We start from the raw sequence: 18094 nt of genomic DNA on the forward strand, positions 1-18094 counted from the left end.
GAAAGAAGAGAAAGGGAGAAAGAGTGAAAGATGAAATGATGTTGCCCATGAAAAATCCAGAGAATAATTTTTGTATCTTACCTTCCTTGGCTTCAAAAAGAACAAGTGGAGAAGTAAATCATTGATTTCCTACTCTCTGTCTTTAAACCATGAATCACGCAGTAGAATCTCAATAAAACCTTGCTGGGCCTTAGAAATATTCTTGTTAACTCCTTTATATTACAGAGAAACTGAACTATAAAGAGATTCAATTACTTGAGCACAAATATAATGTTATGTAGAAACATAATCTGAAAAGAGTTTCAGCTTTCCTAAGTGTCCTCTACATATTAAGTTAGCAACATTTAAATATATTTCTACTAGTTTACTTTTAGCTTTACTTCATCTTCTTGACTAACTTCATTTAAAATAACATCTTGGGGGGAAAATATCAAATCTAGTTAATTGATAATATCCCCAAACAATTTTTTTTCCTTTCTTCGAATTCACATGTGTATTTTTTCCCCAAGAATACTATGAAAAATTCCAGATTATCCAACAATAATTCCCAAACACCATTTCTCTCTTTGTGTTTATCTAAAGAATCTACGATTTACTATCAAGAATGTACAGTATACAGTCATTTCTATAGCCATCAGTTATATTATCCCTAAAAGGATTACTATTCCTGCCATGCTCTTCTTATGAAACTTTAATAGCTGATTTCTTTAATCCCCCCAAATATGGCTATTAGTAACTGTGATTTCAACAATGTTAAGTTTTGCATTTACTTTCATAGAAATTAATTATCCATATTACCCTTTGTGATGGAGAGACTATTCTTCTTAACATTTAGTGTTTGCTGCAGAAACGTTTATGAATGTATTTTCAGAATTACACCTTTCAGGAAGAATGGAAATGATATTTTTCTTCCCATGCATTAATATTTTTAGTGCCTGAATGCCTCTGTTACTTTAAAAGAAGATTGAAACATATTTCCATCTGCCTGTTAAAATGATTTGAGTCTTAATTAAAGTCGATTGCACCTGTGCATATATTCAACTACCCACACACCTCCTACCTACTAGTGGAAAAGCTTGTCTCTCCTTCAAAAATTAAAAAGGGGAACTATGATCTTTTAAAAAAAACCATAGGCATAGAAAACAGACAACATTGAGAAGTAAGTATGATGTTTTTTGGCTATCTTAGATCAATGTCTTTTTAATCTTCTAATGATTGCAGGTCATATAAATAAGTTAGTTATCTTCCTTAAATTGCTGGTTTCCTTATCATTTAAAAGGCAGCCTAGCTGAAAAAGTCAAGTAAAAGAATAAAAATTCAACAACAAATTCTCACCCACTCACTGGTTGCTTTTATGTGTTTTTAGCTTTGGCAGTTTCATCTTTCCTTATTTTTGAAGATGGGGAATAATCATAACTGAAAGAAAGAAAGAAAGATAGAGGGAAGGAGGGAGGAAGGAAGGAAGGAATAAAGAAAGAAGAAAATATGATGGGGATCATCTTAAAACTTGATGTGATCAAATATTTTTCTCCTCCACCTACAAAATTGTTTTCAAAGAATTCTAATAAATATAAAATAGATTCGTGTCTTTTTTTCCGGCTCTTTTTCCTTTCTCTTGGGTAAAGAAGGATAATTAAAATGCTTTTAGCTAAAACAGGGAGAACTGGGGAAATAAAGGACCGTGCCAGTCTACAAAAAGAATAATGAAAAGTATGTTAAATATTGCTTAAAAAAATTCCATTAATTATAGAACAGTGGTTTTGTACCCCAACTTTACTTTAGAAACTCTTGGGGAGCTTTTAAAAATGACTAGTGTCTCAGCCCCACCCTCAGTGATCTAATTTAATTGTGGTCCAGGCATGGATACTTTCTGAAGTCTCTCCAAGAGTTTCCAACATGTGGTTAGGACAGGAACCTCTAGTATAGAATGTACTCTGGTACTTATCAATAGAATCCTAAACCTGATAATCCTTGAGTCCAGGTGCCTCATTTACAGACAAGCAAGTAAAGGCTCAGAAGGGGAAAGTGATTTGCTCAAGGCCCCACAGTTAATTAGGGGCTAAGTCCGAACTGGTACCCAGGGTCTCATAACGCAAAGACGACTCCGTTTACACTGTAAAATGCTGTGGCTGGGACTTCCCAGATGGTGGCATTAAGAGGTGTGAACCCTTTGCACTTGGCTTCCAAATTGCTGGTATGAATCCATGCACTGCATTATTAGTACTGATTTTATATCCTCCAACAACATCCAGGCCATTTCTGTAAAATTGTGGCAATAACCCACGCAACAGGAACTTCAGTTTTGATCCCAAGCGTCTAATAGTAATTTCCTGTGCACATTAACTCAGTCTTGAGGACACATAAACATGTTCTACATTATACAAGTCCTCCCAGGCTTTATACGTCTGGTAACAAGAGTATTACTTGGATCTTTCTAGTCATTCTTTCTTTCCTATTGTTCAAAGGGTTATTTTGACATAACCATTTAAAAAATAGATAGAAACAAATGGTAAAGGCATCAATAGAATTCCACATTTTTGTTTCCTATAGAAGAAAAAGTTAATTTGGGTTCCTTGCATCCAGTAGATAATTGGTCTACTTTCTCCCAGTGGCCTTAGTAAGCAGTGGTTCTGCTCATGAAGCCAAATCCTCTTGAATATCTCATAAAAGGGCAACTCAAAATGATAGCCATGGTTTCTTTATTCTGCGCATACCATTGTTACTTCTCCTCGGACTTGACATCATTTCTTCTGCATTTTGGCTGTGTGATTGTTCATGTTGTCAGAAGCACCTAAGGATATTTTGTATGTAAAACCACCCCTCTTCTCTCCTATGCTAAGCTATCATTAATTAGTTTGAACATCCCTTTAAAGCAGGCCAAAATTATAGTTTTAAGAACATTGTCCTTCAGTAGTGGGCCACTTTCATCAAATAACACTTCTGTAATGTATTTAGGTGCACATGAATCCCATTTCACTTTAAACTGAGGAAACAAAGTGTAAGATTTTAAGTTTTGGCCTCTTCTTTTTTTTCCATAGAATCTCAGATCCAAAAAGCATCTTAGAGATGCTATGGTCTAAATCCCTTTAGACATGAGTACACAGAAACAGAGAAAGTAAAACAACATACCCAAATGTCACCTGGATGATGGCAGAACCATTACCAGGGTCAAGTTTCCCAAATAATTAAATCCAGACATCTTTGTACTATGCCAGTCTCTATTCAGTATTACTGTGACTGGCACAGCAGGAGGAGAAGAATGTAAAGCTCACATATGTTCATGTCCCTACAGCCTCCTTTCTTCAAGAAGATTCTTTTTTAGATTGTTAGCTTTATGTTAATTTGCTGCCTTGTGTCCTACTTAAGCATGACACTAGTGTCAGGTCTTCTATAATTGTTTGCATATGATTTCGGAATTTGTCAAAAAATGTAGATATCTTAAAACATCCTAAGCCAAAAATGTGTGACTGATCCAGGTTTAAAGATTTTATAACCCTAAAATTCTTTATTTTAGAATTGTCAAGTATTTTAGTATTCTTTTTGTCCCACTAAGAGATTTTTATTGGTAGCTTCTCTATCAAATACATGAAGAACTAGAGGCAGAGGGAGGTAAGATGAGCTGCAGTCCTGTCATTTTAAATGGGAAAGAAAAACAAAAAGGCCACCATTGGCATTATGGGGGCTGTAGAGAGCTGTGGGCATAAATATTTAATGTGGTAAATTATAGGGAGACATTTGCATTTTATGCACTATTTTGAAGTAAAAAGGATTGTCGAACAATAAGGACACTTTCCCTAATTATGTTCCATTTTTAATATGCAGAGAGTTGACTCTGGGTTCAGGGCAGTTATTTAATGAAACCTCAATGTAACCTTGTCTGATATTTCTCTCTCTAAATCTTGACAACAGATTAAGACCAGACAATGAGGTTGGTTAATAAAAAATGATTATCTTGTCATTGAACAGATGATAGATTTTGAATTCCAAAAAAAAAAAAAATGATCTTCATCTGGTCGATGGTCACAGGTTCATCTGCATTGGATGTAAACACTAAAAATTGTTTATAAAAAGTCATGCAACTAAATATTTTATATTTCTGCACCTTTGTATCTATGTCTGTAGGATACAGTGAAAAGGATGTTTAAGAAGTTGATGACATCAGAATGTTAAGGTAGTGATATCAGGAGTTCTGGGGATTTCATATGCCCAGAGATAAGATGGTGCTGATAATAAGCCACTGGCCTGGGATGACTCCTTACACTTTGTCCTCCTGGCTTTTGCACACTTCTCCTGGGAGAATCTTCCTTTAATACTGATGACATCACCATACTCTACTCCTCAAAAATAAGTACAAACTCTGAATCCTGTCACTCAAAACCCTCCTTCATTTGTTTTCCCCTTTCTATGTAAATTCAGGTCCCATTCTTTCCTAATATAAAGCCTTTTTTCTAGACAGTCTGAATGTATTGTAGAACCTGAAACATCATTCCTCTCTACCCTTTGTTTAAAGTATTTGCTTGTGCTATTTTGTGAGGCTGGGAGTTCGTTGTTAGGATCAGTCTGGGGGAAGACAGACTCAAGGAAAGAGCCTGGAAACCAGCTTGGGACTATTAACACAGGAAGATCTGGGGTTCAGGGTGTATGAGGAAAGGTCTAGAAGGAGAGGATGCAGGTTCTGGATGGACACAGGCTCTTGGCCTCCTAGAATCCTTGCCCCATGAGGGTGCATCAGGAGGAGAATCAGAATGAGAATCTCCAAAGTGCAGTGCCCAGGACAGGGGCCCAGGTTGCCTAGGGCTAAGGGTGACACTGTCTTTATTTAAATTTGCTCCAAATAAAAGATAGGAATCTCAATCATGTAAAATGTAAATAACATCATAGTATTTGAGATTTGGAAATGTCCTTAAGAGTGATCTTATATTGTATGATACTCACATTTTAAAAATAAAGAAATAGGATTTCAGAAAGAAAATGTGGCATACTGGAGTCAAGACAGTCAGGCAAATTGGGAGTCACATCTTGGCTTTATTGTTCACCAGCATGTATTGGTTTCTTCATCAGTCAAATGAGAATTTTGTAATCACAGAGCAGTTAGTCAACAAACATCTGTTTTCCTCCACTCATTTCTTCATATTTCTCCTTACCTTAATTAAAATCTAAAGAGTAGCAGAACTAGATTAAGGTTTCATGTACAGTTGTATGTTAGTCTCCTAGGGCTACCAAAGCAAAATACTACAGACTGAGTGGCTTAAACAATAAAAATTTATTTCTCACAGTTCTAGAGGCTGGAATTCAAAGACCAAGGTATCACGAGGTTTGGTTACTCCTGAGGCCTCTCTCCTTGGCTTGCAGACGGCTGCCTTCTGACTGTGTCCTCTCATGGCTTTTTCCTGGTGGGTGTGCATCCTTGGTGTCTCTTCCTCTTCTTATGAATAGGATACCAGTCATATTGGATTAGGATCCCACCCTTATGACCTCATTAACCTTAATTACCTATTTAAAGGCTGTATCTCCAAAGACAGTCACGTTCAATATTAAAGCTTCAACAAATGAATTGGGGTCAGGGGGATGGCACAGTCCAGGTTCATAACAGTGAGAAGGAAAAAGTAAATAACTGGAAATTTCAACTACATACCAGGGTTTTATTTATTCTCCAAAACTATGTTATTGAGTCTGAATTCCAGCCTCATCTCTACTAGCAACAGGCTGTCAGGGGGCCACCCATTCATTTTCCAGAGTACATTCTGTGTAGCTGTAGAAGTCATGAGATTTTTCTTGGAATAGGGAGAAACAAACAAGCAAACGAACAAATGACCTAGAGAATAAGTTCAAAAAACTGCAGATTATATCAACCTCCTAGACAGGCACAATGTACAAAAGTTTGTTAAAGACTTGAAGAAATCTTAACAGAACAAGGCTGTTGAACTTTGTGTAGTCCAGAATTTTCCCAACTTATTCAACTGTGAAAGCATTTTGTTAATAATACCTATAGTCCGTTAGGAGTTGTAGGTGTTTATGCCATGCAGAATTTGCCTTTCACCTATATGAACACATTAATTGATAGACTTGGAGGTTTCAGCAAGCTGGTTGGGCTTGGGATGCAGAAAAAGAGGGAGCTGGACTGGAAGCAAGTTTTTAGAATATATTGTGGATGGAAATGAAATATAGACTGGGGGAACATTATATCACTCCATTAGGCAAAGTCTGGAAAGAACCAGTCAAAACCCTCATTTCCACGCATTTCTCTCTTCAGATTTTTTATCAAGGACAAAGAAGTATTGGGTTGGCCAAAACGTTCATTTGGTTAGTGAACACATTGTTCAATAAAGTTCTTCGTGAAAATGAAAATGTGTCTTTTATTTTTACTTAAAATTGAACGAATTTTTTGGCCAACCCAATACTTATAAGACTAGACATCAGTTCCTTCTCTACGCTGCAACTACAGTGTAAAAGTCTTAATATATTTTTTTTGGTCTATCACTGTAAAAAACATTCAATTACTTTCCCTTGCTCTCAGAATTTGCAATGAAGCCCTTGCCCCAAAGAGACCTTGTTTATCTGACCCAGCTCTATCTCTCCACCTCACTTGGTACCTCCCTCCTCTTCCTCTCTCTGCTGTAGCTGGGCAGACCTTCTTTCTCTCTTCCAACTTGTGTGTGCATTGAACAGTTAGTTTTCCCGGGCTGCAAAACTCATCGAGCCCATCCTCAGCTTCCCCTTTGTCACTTGTTGAATCACTATTCAATCCAGATTTCTTGACTGCTCTACTAGGAATATGAACCTTTCACTATACTCCACCATCTCTCCTTGTTTTTATCAGAGCTCAAATACTGACTGTATTAGTTCATGTAATTGTTTTCTCTCTTTCTTAGAGTAGGAGCCCCATGTGAGTAGATGTCATGGTGTTTTAGTTCACTGTCCTATTCTCTTACTGTCAGCAGTGCCTGGCATACAAGACGTTTACACAGGTGGAGTGAGGCATGTACATTCTATCATTAATTGAATACAATAAGGAAAAAATATATAGTTTTCTTCACTGGCCATTTATTTTTTCAAAGCAATCCAAAAAAATATTTTCGAGTGAACTGCTCAAACCAGTCTTAGAAAATGCACTTTCTTGGTTTTTCTGACTTGTTTTAGTGTTACTGATAAATATCTCTTGATACCTGTGGTTTGGATTATACAGTATGCTGCAGGAGTATTAATCCAATCTACTTCCCATCTGAAAACTACTGTGAACTTCTTTATAATTTGTATGTTGATGTGTCACAGAAGCTGAGTTGTTTGTAATTTACACTATTTAGATTGACAATTGATTTCTCCCAAATCTCATCATATGAATTTCCTGTTTCTACAATCTTCGCATTTCTAAAAAGAAAGTTATTGATTCTTTTTAAATAAGGTAAATAATTCTCCTTATACGAATCCAAACAAAAGGAAACCAAACAAAACAAAGCCTCCCTGCTGTGGCTGTTTGTTCAGAGAGACCCAAGTTCAAATCCTGATTCCTCCAATTGTCTACCACCAACTGGCCTTGGGGAGTTTATTTACCAAGAGGACAGACCCTCATTTTTCCTTAGCAGTAAAGGAAATCATCATACCTGCCTGGGAAGGATTGATAATATTATTTGTAAAGAGTCTAGTGCAGCCTCTGACCTATTGTAGGCACTGATTACATAGAAGCTTAATTCAAAATGCTGTTGCTGGTGTTATAAGACATTGTTTGTAACTGGCATTCCCGCCTTTCCAGTAGTGACTAGGAGCCATTCACTTTCCTTTTTACTGACAAGGGAAAACATTGAGGGTATTATCTGTATTTTTTTATACCAAGACCCTTATTTTCTTCTAATCAAGTGTTAAGAAAAAAAATTGGATTCTGGGATTGCTGATGATCCTAAACAAATCATTGGTGCTTTTTAAGAGCTCACTTTCTCTTATTTATTTTATAGTTTACTGTGTTTTGTTTGGAAGAGGAATTATTAAACTACAAAAATCACCTTCAAGAATGTAAAACACTGAAATATAAAGTGGAAATAAATATTTTAGAACAGATATAATGGTATTATTGAAACCTCATGAACTATTTTGCTTTTAATAGGAACTTTAGTATCATAGAGGTATAAAATTTTAGACTTAGAAGGATACTTAGAAATAATTTATTTCAAATCTATAATTTTATCTGAGAAAACCAAGGCTCAAGAGAGTTGTTTTACTGAACTGACCTGAGAATGGCTTCCAGATCATCTCAACCCCATTCCACAATGGTTTACTGCTTTGATAGTTCTGAGAAAAATATTTTAATTTATTTAGAAATTTTTTCTAAATATATCTATTATATCTAAATTATTTTTATGTTGAAGAAATGGTCAATATTTTCTTTGTGAATATTTAAAAAATAATCTTATTTTTAAAATTATTTCTTAGAGATTTTGTTCTTTGCTACTCTTTTGGATGAAAAACTATTTGGAAAAAAATTGGATGACATCTTCATTCAAATTAATATCAATAAAATATATAAGCTATTTGAATGATGATTTCAGATGCTCATCCACTTGTACATTCAGCACATACTTACTGAAGCCATAGTGTTTAAAATATCTATTGCATACTCAATAAAGATGTATTTATCAGTTTTGTAAAGTGTTTTTATTATAACTAGAGCTAAGAGAGAAACATTGCTTGCTGAATTCCTTTACCATATTTGGCAATGGAACTTACCTCTCTGCCCTTCTTTTATCTGTCAGTATGCCAATACAAATGTTGTCCTCATTAGAAACTCAAGGATTTTATATTTATTTATTTATTTATTTTTTATTATTATTATTTTTTGGCCGTGCCATGTGGGACTTGCAGGATCTTATTTCCCCAACCAGGGATTGCACCCGGGCACCAGCAATGAAAGCACTGAGTTCTAACCACTGAGCCATCAGGGAATTACCAAGGATTTTATATTTAGGATATATTTTACAGGAGAGAAAATGAGAAATACTATCTATTGAAATCTGTAGTAGTGTAGTCCAACTGCTATAGCAAACAACTCCACAACCTCAGTGGCTTAATAGAATACAACTTACATCTTGTTCATGTCACAGGCCACCATATATGTCACAGACATGTGACAATGAATTAATGGGCTCAGTGGAAAATAGGCTATTCTCCCCCTTAGTTATTGGGGATTTTCCATCTGATGGCTTTTCCAGCATCTAGGACCTCAGAAAATCCCAACCAGTGGGAGGGGGATGCAAGGAGATGAGGTCTTGTGGGAAGTTTTAGGACCAAACTTGGAGGTGGCATACATCACTTCCACTCACATTCTAATGAACAGAAATCAGTTGCATGGCTCTCCCTGACTGCAAGGAATACTGGGAAGTATGATTTTTCTAGATGCTCAGAGAGAACAAACAAAGTTTGGTCAGCATCTAACTAGTCTTTGCCCACAGGTCCTCTTGTCTTCTGCCTTACGAGAACAAACAAAAATATAGATTGCGTTCTTTGAGAAAATTGTCTCTCATCACCCTGCAATACTAGAATTTCTTAAAGAAAGTGTTACTAAAATATGTCAACATTTGAACTATGCCTGATGGCTTCAGTGAAGGTTTTTTAGGTAGAGAAAATCTCTTGAAAAAAGCGAGTAGTTAAATCATGTGGACATTTGGTTGAGAGTTTTTGAAGACCAAACATGGCCTTTAAAATTCTATTTATTTTTCTGCCCTATGAATAAGCATCATCCTTTGCAACCATGAAAAAATAACTTTTGAATATAAGTCAGCATGTGAGTTCCTATGTCTTAGGGTGAGAGTTACCTGCTGCGTGGTGGTCAGGAAACCTTTGTCAGGTTCTTACTAATTGTCGTTTGTGCGACCTTGAGCAAGTTGTGTAAAAGCTCTGAGTTGTTTTTAAATGTGTCGAATGATTAGGATTCTTTGCAAAGTCTATCCTACTTCCATGTGCCTCATCTGTTTTATTATTTTATTAAATAATGTACCTTATCTATTTTATTAAAACCAAGGTTTTACTTTATTTGCCTTCTTAACACAAACCTGGATTTTCTTTCTGATTTTCTTTAAAACCATGGAATCTCTAGATACCTGAGCTATTGTTCTTTCTCTGTATATATTTGAAGAGAAAGTATCCCTTAGATGTTGGAATTGACATAACTGACCCCAAATGACAAAGTTCACATGAAAGAAGCAATCATAAAAAATTTAAAAATTGCCCCTGCTCCCTGGTGCCCTTTCATTGTGCAGTCAGGGGAGCCTTTGCCCTCTTTTCTCTGGGGACTCGGGAGGTGGAATAATGGAAGTGCAAGGGGAGGACCCCAGCACCCACCTGGACTCGTAAGTAAACAATGTCAGGCTGTCTGGCTCTGATCAGCTCTAGACACCGCAGTTTTAAAAGACACCATCCCATGCGATTATTGTCCAGGCCAGGGTGACCAGGAGAGCGAGAGTTCTAGATTTGTATTCTGAAGATGACATGACCAAGGGGAGACAGACTCCTTCACTCTGGATTCTAAAGGGTGTTTACTTAAAAACAGAATTAGACTAGTTCTCTGAGTAGTTCCAGAAACAGGACGACCAACAACCAACAAATAGTGGTGCTTGGAGGGAGGCCAACTTGAGCACAGTGTAAAAGCTTTCCAGAAATTAAATATGCTCTCAGTTGTGTCCAGCTTTCCCATGAGATGGGAACTCCCCCTTCCTGGGGCTACCCTCCCAAAGGCAGGTGGACCATCAGCAATTACATACACTCACACCTTGCTTTCCATGAGCTGCTGTGACTGGGATTTCCGAGGTCTCTTTCAGCTCTAATACCCATCTGATAACGCAATTTAGCGCAGTGCCTCCATTAGAGTTCAAATGTGTTGTCTTTTCTGCCTAATTAATCTGCCTTGATCGCCTTTCATTATTTCCATGGTTCAGCAGTTGGAGTAGAATAGAGAGACTTTGATCTTGATGATTATACCGATATGAGGGGACAATTCTGAAGCATTCTTTACATCCGTAGGAAGCTCGAATTCTCATCAGCAACATGAGCTTTGGTCCCCATATTGCCAGGCACAATTAAGTCCATATTTTGTAACCAAGGGCCCCCTATGTAAAAGTGTGAAATTTTTAGTACAACAGCAGTCACAAACCACAAATATAAAAGCCTCTTGTCTAAAAGTCATCCTTTTAAATATTGCAGAAAAAAAAGAAGAAAGGAAAATGCAGTCTTATGTCCCCCAAGAAAACAGTGTTACTGCTCATATTTCCAAATAATACTAATTTTCCCAGGTAGATCACTTGTTTTCTGGTCTGTCATTCGCAAGTCAATTAGAAACATGTGTGGGTTAACAAAAAAATAATTTTGGCTACAGTAATTAGCTTATGTTTGTCAGTGAGGGTTATTGGTTCATGCCATGGCCCATGTGCTGGGTGAGATTGGAAAGGTTGGAGGGAAGGCTGTGAGTCATGGCCTAAGATAAGGTTACATCCAGGGGTAAAAGCTAATAAGCTCACTGTCCTGAGTGGAGAAGCAGGGATGATGCATTCATTCAGGTGATTTTCACTGATATCAGGTATTAAGTACCAACATGAAAGATGAAATCTTTAGTCTTAAGAATCTTATGGTCTGGTGGGGAGACCAGACATATAAATCAGTAATTACATGATCTTTCCAGCGAAAAAAAGAGAACAACTTTGGAGAGAGGATAAAACATTTTTAATCGGTTGTAGTTCCCCAGACAGCCATATGTAACGGTCCATCACTGCAAATTGTTTTCTTTGTCTCTAGAAGTTGAGAGCGATTTTTAGGTCGTGGAGATTTATGTGTCCTTAGTACTGTTTCATTGTTGAGAGAGTGAATGTTGATGAGGAAGAGTGAATCAAAGACTCTGGGAAAAGTCAATATCTGGTGGGCAGCAGATCTGATGGTGAAAGCCGTGACACCCACCTGGGGAGCCAAGTGATTGTAGGTGGCCCAGGGCAGGAACGGAGAGAGAGAGGAATGAGTTAGAAGCTGGAGAGACAAATACAGACTCACAGACAGCATAAGCAGCAGGAAATGGGAAAACTTTGAGAAAGGACTTCACAGCATGCAGTGTGATATATTGGCATCCTGTAGAGAATATGTTGGTCATAAAAAGATGACTCCTGGTCTCTTATCCTTACTTATCCATCTTCAACCGAAACACTGTAAAAAGTTTAAGACAGTGATATGTAAAATGCACAATATGAAAGACAAATGCAATACAATAATATATGCTTTTTTCATAGCAAGATCAGATTTCAATGTGAGAATCAGATTTTAGATCAATAGTCAACACGCCATGGTAGAGGATGAGCAACGTCTTCGTAGTTGGCTCAGTGCTACATACTGGGGCTTAACTGTGAACATTGAAAGAACTTAGTTTCCACGTAAAAATGTACCATGGTCGCTTCCATGTCCTGGCTATTGTAATTAGTGCTGATTCACTTTGTTATACAGCAGAAACTAACACAACATTGTAAAGCAATTATACTCCAATAAAAATGTTTAAAAAGAAAAACGTACCATGGTACCTAAGATTGATCTTGTTCAGGAAAGTTTGTTGCTAAAATCAATTTTTGTTTTCAACAGGCTTTAGGAAAACATTGAGATATATGGATATGGATAAACACATCCTTATTCCTCTGAATAGATTTCTCTGAGCTTTCAATATGTCTTATTGTTTGAATTTCTTAGTTTAATTGTCCACTTTCCATTGGTCTCTTTGCAACAGCTATTTTAAAGTTTTTTGTATTTATTTTAATTAGAAAATGCATGTTGTAGGAAGCTCTTCTTGAATATCCATGGGATACCTGGTTGATTCCCCAATAAAATGTTCAATAATACATTTATGATTTTCTTACAGATTTTTCAGCTCTGCCTTCTATTTAGGATGTGAAGGTACATGGGCACAAGTCTGAATAGCATGATTTCTGCAAACCTTTTGTTCAGGTTTCTCTAAATATACCTGCCAAAATTCACTGAAGGCTAACCTCTGGGACTTGAAAACAAAGAAAGAAAAAAAAAAAAAAAAAAAGACTCCTTTTTGTTCCCAAAGCTGTATTGAACTTTTATTTAGTTGAGATTTGAGACCTAAATGACACTCCCCTGGCGTGTGTATGCGAGTAATTTGAATGAGAACAAAGAAACTGAGGTTGGTGGGGAGACTTCGACATCCTCAGCCTTTCATATTTAAAATAGTGTCCGAACCTGCAGGAACAGTATTCGACCCAGTGTTAAATTAGAGCATTTTTTTAGTTTGGTTAATTTCAATACCAGTGGTAGAAGACTCGTGTGTGTGTGTGTGTGTGTGTGTGTGTGTGTGTGTGTGTGTGTGTGAGAGAGAGAGAGAGAGAGAGAGAGAGAAGAAAAGAATTGCAACTGCTTAATGATGGCAGTGGGAATAAAACATAGAGGTCGATAATAAGGCAAACATCCCAACGGTTAGTTTAAAATCTGGAAGAGAACGTGAGGTGAAACAGATGGGTCATTAGGTTCTGACGCTGTGACATTTGGAAGCCAGAGCTACATTTTCTTTGAAACTGTGAATAAACAGCTTGGAAATAGTCTAGGATGTTCTTTTCTGATACTGGTTTTATCCCATTTGACTCAGGGCACAGAAAAGTAAGTGTTGGTTAAATTGTCTTGCTATAATTATTTGCTGGAATGTATTAGTTTAAACTATTTTGACTTGTATTTGATTTCAGTATAACTGGGACTTCAGCTTATATACAGGTCCAGGGATCTTTCTGAGACTGTTCTTATGGGACTACCCTCCTGGTTTAAGTTCTGTCTCATAGAACGATATTTTTGACATGTGTTTACACAACTGCATAGCACCTGGGAGCTGGAAGGAACCATAGCGATGTGGAAATAAACGGAGAGCAAACAAATGAGAACACGCAGGGCTATTTCATCAGGCCTTGCCGTAGCAACTCGGTCACACACCACATTTGGCAGAGACTCAAGGCAGGGAGAAGAGTGGGAAAGCTTTATAGTGGGACAAAGGGAAGGCTTCAGTTACACCCCCAGTGGAGGCTGTTGGCATAGGGAAGCTATAGACAGCCTAACTAGAAGCAGGACATCCTATGTCGTTGGTCAGGGGAACATATTTGACTTTCTCTGGTTGGTCCTATGCTAAAAGCAGGGCCCAAAACTGGGGAAGCTGTCAGTTTTTAATCAAATCCTGGCTGCTTTGGGCCAGTTGTTACACAGGTTATTGTTTGCTAGAGATAGTGGTCTGAATTTCTACAAGTCTGAATTATAGATTGTAGGTTGGCTTTCTGGGCTGGTTATTGTAGATAATCAGCTAGAATTCTATTTTTCTATGTGGTCTGGCAATTTTCTATCTGTATCTTCAGTCTCTCAGTGATTATCCAAAACAAATGTAGAAAGAACAAATAAATTCATAAACGACAAATTGCTACAATTTTTTAAATGAATGCTACTTTTTGCATGTGGGGCCCTGTGTTGTTTTTAAAATATTTTAAAATGTAGGATATTATTAGACCCTGCAAATTAAATTGGGAAAGTTAGGCAGGGCTGGTATTATGTTCATTTTGTAGTTAAGCAAAATGAAGCTCCAAGTGGAGAAACCAAGGGCTCAATGTCATGGGCCACCAGCCATATGGCCACAATGGCCAAGGCTCCCAGCTGGGCCGCTCAGATCCCTCACCCAGCTGCTTACTATATTATAAACTATCTCTGCCCCACAGATTCAGATAATAGGGAACCAAAGTGTGACATCTGTCTTATCACACTGCTTGAAGATGATGAGTGTTTGAACTTACATGCAAAGAAAACAAAATACAGATTCTCTGAACCATTTCTGTAATTTTTCACTATGGTCTTTCTCAAAGATCTTTATTTGAACTAAACTTTCAACCTGGTGAATTTTACAACTTGTGATTTTTACGTAACCAGATTTTTGAAAATACTATTAGCTCTGTGCCACTTCAGTACATTTGTAACACTGGCTTGATCCTCTTATTCCATAAGGATGTTGTCTTTTCTACACACATCAGAAAGATGCCAGAGGAGTTGGGAAAACTACTCCATAAATGAATTGATTAAATACCTACTGAGCAATATGCTAAGAGCTAGAGGCACCAAGTGGAGAAAAAAGCAAAAATCAAAACTCAGACCCTGCCTTTAAAGAACTCCGGGTCTTTTAAGAAGAACAGGTACACAGAAAAATGATACAAGACAATGTCAGTGTAGAGATGACTTTATCCCAACATGGGCTGGATGTATGGGATAGGGAGGCTTCAAGGATACTTAAATTGAGTAACCTTGACTGAGGAAAGAGTTTCCCAATTAAAGGACAGGATGTAAGGGTATTCAAAGCAGGTGATATAGGAGATGGTAGCTGTAGAAACCAGTGTTGTTTTTGTTGGAAGTTTTTGTTGGAAGTGGAGTGGAGAAGGGGAAGCTACAGCCAATTTATTGATATTTCTTGAATACACGTTCCGGTAGGAAGTAAAAAAGTTAGAGAGGCAGGGAAGAGTGAGATGGTGGAGAATCTTGTGGGTTGTAAGGAGCTTAGACATACTTCTGTGGGTAACAGTGGGCTTCTGGAAGGATTTTAGTCAGGGTTACATTAAGAACAGATTTACATTTTTTTGTTTTTGTCTTTAAACACTTATCTATGTGCATTACAGAATGGCTATCGCATCAGTTCTCTGAAATAACATCGTTCTGAATGTAGCAAGTGGGTATCACTCCTAAACCATCTTTATTTACTACATGTGCTTTTTTTTTTAAATTAGGAAGTGATTTTATTTAAAAATTGTTTCCCATTGGCTATTTTTTTTTAAATTGAAGTATAGTTGATTTACAATGTTGTGTTACTTTTAGGTGTATAGCAAAGTGATATATATATATATATATTCTTTTTCAGATTCTTTTCCCTAATAGGTTATTACAAAATATTAAGTAAAGTTCCCTGTGCTATACAGTAGGTCCTTGTTGGTTATCTATTTTATATATAGTAGTGTGTATCTGTTAATCCCAAACTACATATGCTTTTAAACACTTCTGTACATGCCTTACAGAATGGCTATCGCATCTAGTCCCTGAAGAAAACACTTGATCAGATTTTCATTTTAAACAGATCACTCTGGCAGTGTACGGAGCTTGTATTTTGGGGAGTCAAGGACAGAGTCAAGGAGGCAGTTTGCAATAATTCAAGGGTGATGATTAGAGCTTGAACCAGAACAGTTGAGGTAGACATGATACAAAGTGCAACAGAAGGGAAAACAAGATATTCAGAAATAAAATCTGTAGAATTTGCAGACTGATGGATTTGGAGGGTAGCGGTTAAAGAAAGAGACAGATACGTTTCTAGCTTGGATGTTTGGCAGGACAGAAGGAACCATTAGTTGAGTAAGAAATGGGGTCAGTGCAGTATGTGAATGTTAAATTTGTGTTACCTAAGGGGCATCCAGATGGATTCATCCAGTAGGCAGTTGGATAAATGAGTCTACAGCTCAGGAGAATGGTCCAGACTTCTGATAAACTATTTAGAAATCACTAGCCATCAGACAACTGCTAGGTGAATCCTGGAGGATGAAATCACAGAAAGAATACATGTAGAATGAGAACAGTGGCTAAGCTAGAACCCTGGGGACCACCAACATGTAAGGGACTCTTGGAGGAAGGAAAGGTATGAATGACACAGAAATGGTGTTAGAGAGCACACCACAGGAAGATGGCCCATCAGTGAAGCCAAGAAAATTGAAGATATCAATAAGAGAGTAATCAAAGAGTAATCAAACGGCTTAAAAATGTCTTCTTAAGTTGCCAACTAAAAGGCACTAGGTGATTTTAGCAAAAGCACTTTTAGTAGAGTAGTTGGGCTAAATTCATGTCACAGTGGGTAACAGAATGAAGAGAAGATGAGAAAGTAAAGAGAGGGAGTGTAAAGTGCTCCTTATGAAGTTTCCTTGAAGATTAGCACAAGGGAAGACTTACTAAAGAATACTGCATATTCACCGAGGTCCTCTACTTCCAAAGAGATCATTATTTTCTGCTGATAATAACCTGCACAGCTCAGAAAAAAGACCCATGTGATCTGTCCCTGTTTTATTTAAATGTAGTCTTCAACACAAGTCTAAGTTTCCAAAAATATATTAAAAATATTTTAGAAAATCATTCTTTAATGTTTAAGGAATCTGGGAAGGATTTGACTCTTGTTTAACAGAATATAATTCTGGTTAATACACAGAATCAACAGAGGAGCTGAAAGTTCGGAGCCACAGCACGGAACCAATACCAAAGTTGGACAGCAAAGAGAGAGGACATCATGGGGCATCTTCCTCCAGAGAGCCGATCAAAGCTCAGGAATGGGACGGAACACCTGGGCCACCTGTGGTCACCAGTAGACTGGGAAGATGCTCTGTGAGCCCCACCTTGCTAGCAGGAAACCACAGCTCAGGTAAGAAAGATAATGTTCTCCTGGACGGTAAGTCCTTGGGTGTCTAGAAACTGCTTTTATGCAATTATCACTTAGAAAACCATAACCACAGATATCTCTGTCTCTACTCATAGAGACAGCGTAAGTAGCCCTGCACACAAAAGGAGGTAACAGTATGTGGTACACTACAGGGAACATTCTTCACATGGATGATAGAGAAGTGAATGGTGCTTTTCGGAGCTGTGTAGTGCAGCAGCCCTGACAACTCCAACTGTCTTGCACTAAATTTCTTAAAAAAAAAAAAAAATCCTCGGGGCTCATCTAAAGCAGTTTTCATTTATAAAGTTGAAGTAATTTAGAGTTTATGCCTCCTTTGCTTCAAAAAAATTCTAGAGTACTGGGAAAAAATGAATAGGAAGTAAAATTGAGGATAAAAATGTAGCAAAGACGATCTGAAGGCAGTAGAGAGAGTAAATATTATGAGACGTTTGATGTATCAATAATAAGCTGAAGACAGTAACTGGTCATTGGGCAAGGTACTAAGTTTCCCTGTAGGTCAAAAGAGCTGGAAAATGATAATCTAACACACCTTTAGATTCACAAGTCGAAATTAAAATCTGTGATGCAATTTTGCATTGTTAATAGATAAATATTATTAAACATCAATTTTTA

The 18094-nt window shown here is 37.2% G+C and overlaps 1 protein-coding gene across 4 annotated transcripts in view; it reads left to right on the forward strand.

The window, feature by feature from the left end:
- NYAP2 (neuronal tyrosine-phosphorylated phosphoinositide-3-kinase adaptor 2) overlaps window positions 1-18094 on the forward strand; it is a 269911-nt gene that overhangs the window by 174424 nt on the left and 77393 nt on the right. For all 4 annotated transcript variants that reach the window (XM_082464618.1, XM_082464619.1, XM_082464620.1 and 1 more), the window contains one exon: window positions 17234-17443. In XM_082464618.1, coding sequence (XP_082320744.1) covers window positions 17234-17443 — 210 coding nt within the window. The remainder of the gene's footprint in view (window positions 1-17233; window positions 17444-18094) is intronic.

Source organism: Balaenoptera physalus (genome assembly GCF_965194825.1).
Source record: "Balaenoptera physalus genome assembly, chromosome: 6".
Classification (NCBI taxonomy): Eukaryota; Metazoa; Chordata; class Mammalia; order Artiodactyla; family Balaenopteridae; genus Balaenoptera; species Balaenoptera physalus.